Source organism: Pongo abelii, chromosome 12 (assembly GCF_028885655.2).
Source record: "Pongo abelii isolate AG06213 chromosome 12, NHGRI_mPonAbe1-v2.0_pri, whole genome shotgun sequence".
In the NCBI taxonomy this organism is placed as follows: Eukaryota; Metazoa; Chordata; class Mammalia; order Primates; family Hominidae; genus Pongo; species Pongo abelii.
In genome coordinates, this window is record NC_071997.2 from 70809048 (window position 1) to 70812101 (window position 3054).

The following is a 3054-nucleotide window of genomic DNA, read 5'->3' on the forward strand; positions in this document are numbered from 1 at the left end:
GTCTGGAACTCCTGAGCTCAAACCATTCTCCAGCCTCAGCCTCCGGAGTAGCTGGTACTACAGCATACACCATCATGCTCAGCTAATTTTTCTTCTTCCTCTTCTTCCACTTCTTCTTCTCCTTCTTCTTCTTCTCCTTCTCCTTCTCCTTCTCCTTCTCCTTCTTCTCCTTCTCCTTCTTCTCCTTCTCCTTCTCCTTCTCCTTCTCCTTCTCCTTCTTCTTCTTCGTCGTCATCATCTTCGTCTTCTTCTTCTTCGTCATTGTCGTCGTCTTCTTCTTCTTCTTCCTTCTTCTTTCCTCTTCCTCTTCCTTTTCTTCTTTTTCTTCTTCCTCTTTTATTATCCCCATTGTTAAGCACACTCAGCTAATTTAAAATATTTTTTTGTAAAGAGAGGGTCTCACTACTATGCTCAGACTACACTTGAATTCCTGGCCTCAAGCAATCCTCCTGCCTTTGTCTCCCAAGGTACCGGAATTATAGGCGTGAGCCACTGCACAGGGCCAAGAAATTTATTCCACATACATATTTACACAGATATTCAAATGTGATTATTAGAAACTATCCATTGTAACATTTAATAGCAAAAACTGGAAAAAACCAACATGAATGTTCATTAAGAGGGGACTGGCTAAATAAGGCACCCAGTGAAATGCTATGCACCCATTAAAAAGAATGGGGCATCAAGAGAACAAGAAGATGAGCCAGGCGCGGTGGCTCACGCCTGTAATCCCCGCACTTTGGGAGGCCGAGGCAGGCAGATCACGAGGTCAGGAGATCGAGACCACAGTGAAACCCCGTCTCTACTAAAAATACAAAACATTAGCTGGGCGCGGTGGCGGGCCGCCTGTAGTCCCAGCTACTCGGGATGCTGAGGCAGGAGAATGGCGTGAACCCGGGAGGCGGAGCTTGCAGTAAACCGAGATCGCGCCACTGCACTCCAGCCTGGGCGACAGAAAGAGACTCCGTCTCAGAAAAAAAAAAAAAAAAAAAGGAGAGAACAAGATGAACCACAGACTGGGAGAGAATATTTGCAAAACACATGTTTCATGGCTTTCCTTTTACCTCGTTGCATTCCTGAGAGCAAGATGGGTCACCCGCAGCTGTACCGGAGCCACCTGCAAAAATTCGGCCAGGGTTCTCGCTCTCATGGCATCTGCTCAGACCTGCACAGTCTGATCCAGAAATATGGCCACAATATGTGCCTCCAGTGTTTCCATCGGTATGCGAAGGATATAGGTTTCATTAAGTTGGACTAAGTGATCTTCCTTGAATATATTATCCAAGGTATCCACCCAATAAAAAACCATGATTGCTCTTTGTACACAAAATAAACATTTAAAAACTACAACTACAAAAAAAAAAAAACATGTTTCATAAAGGACTGTTGTCCAAGCTATACAAAGAACCCTGAAAACTCAACAATGAGAAAATGAACAACTGGATTTTAAAAGTGGGCAAAAAAGCCTGAACAAACGTCTCACCTAGGAAGAAATACAGATGACAAATAAGCATATTAAAAGATGTCCAGGCCAGGTGCGGTGGCTCACGCCTGTAATCCCAGCACTCTGGGAGGCAGGTGGATCACGAGGTCAGAAGTTTGTGACCAGACTGACCAACATGGTGAAACCCGGTCTCTACTAAAAACACAAAAATTAGCTGGGCGTGGTGTCAGGCGCCTGTAATCCCAGCTACTCAGGAGGCTGAGGCGGGAGAATCGCATGAACCTAGGAGGCAGAAGTTGCAGTGAGCAGAGATCGTGCCACTGCCCTCCAGCCTGGGTGACAGAGTGAGACTCCGTCTCAAAAAAAAAATAAAATAAAATAAATTAAAGATGTCCAACATCCTAAGTCATTAAGATATTGCAAATGAAAACAAGATACCTCCACACACCTATTAGCATGGCCAAAATCCAGAACACTGACAGCACCAAATGCTAGCACGGAAGTGAAACAATAAGAGCTCTCATTCACTGCTGGTGGGATGCAAATGGCACAGCCTCTTCGGAAGACAGTTGGCAGTTTCTCACAAAATGAGCATACTCTGTCCTGAGTTCCAGGAGTAAAAATGAATAAATAAATAAATAAATAACTCTAACCATATGATCCACCAATCACACTCCTTTATATTTACCCAAATTAATTGAGAACTTGTGTCTATATGAAAACTTGTTTATATTTATAGCAGCTCTATTCATAATTGCCAAAACTCGGAAGTAATCAAGATGCCCTCAAGTAGATGAATGGATAAATAAACTGTGGTACATCAGACAATGGAATATTATTCAGCACTGAAAGGAAATGAGCTATTGAGCCATGAAAAGCCAGGGAGGACCTTTAAACGCATACTACCAAGTGAAAGAAGCCAACGTGAAAAGCCTACATACTGTATAATTCCAGCTATATGACATTCTAGAGAATGCAAAACTATGGAGACAGTGAAAAGATTAGTGGTTGCCAAGGGCTAAGCAGAAGTAGGGTTGAATAGGCAGAGCACAGGGGATCATTAGGGCAGTGAACTACTCTTAATGATACTACAATGATGGACAAATGTGGGTTTTTTGGTTTTGGTTTTGGTTTTTTTTGAGACAGAGTCTCGCTCTGTTGCCCAGGCTGGAGGACAATGGTGCAAGCTCAGCTCGCTGCAACCTCAAGCTTCCAGGTTCAAGCAATTCTCCTGTCTCAGCCTCCCAAGTAGCTGGGACTTACAGGCGCACATCACCACACCAGCTAATTTTTGTATTTTTAGTAGAGATGGGGTTTCACCATATTGGTCAGACTAGTCTCGAACTCCTGACCTCAGGTGATCCACCCACCTTGACTTCCCAAAGTGCTGGGATTACAGGCATGAGCCACTGCACCCGGCCAAATGTGTTTATTATACGTATAGAATGCACAACACCAAGAGTGAACCCTAATGTAAAGTACAGACTTTGGATGACAATGATGTGTGAATGTAGGTTCATCAATTGTAACAAATATACCACTATGCTGGGGGATATTGATACTGGAGAAGGTTGTGCATGTTTGGGGATAGAGATTATAATATTAATAGG

The 3054-nt window shown here is 43.4% G+C and overlaps 1 protein-coding gene across 1 annotated transcript; it reads left to right on the forward strand.

Annotated features, from left to right (window-relative positions):
* Positions 1-1087: 1087 nt before the first annotated feature.
* LOC112132104 (small ribosomal subunit protein uS14-like) lies at positions 1088-1258 on the forward strand. The gene has a single exon (XM_054547509.1). It carries the CDS (start codon positions 1088-1090, stop codon positions 1256-1258), a length of 171 nt encoding a protein of 56 aa, XP_054403484.1.
* The last annotated feature ends 1796 nt before the right edge of the window (positions 1259-3054 follow it).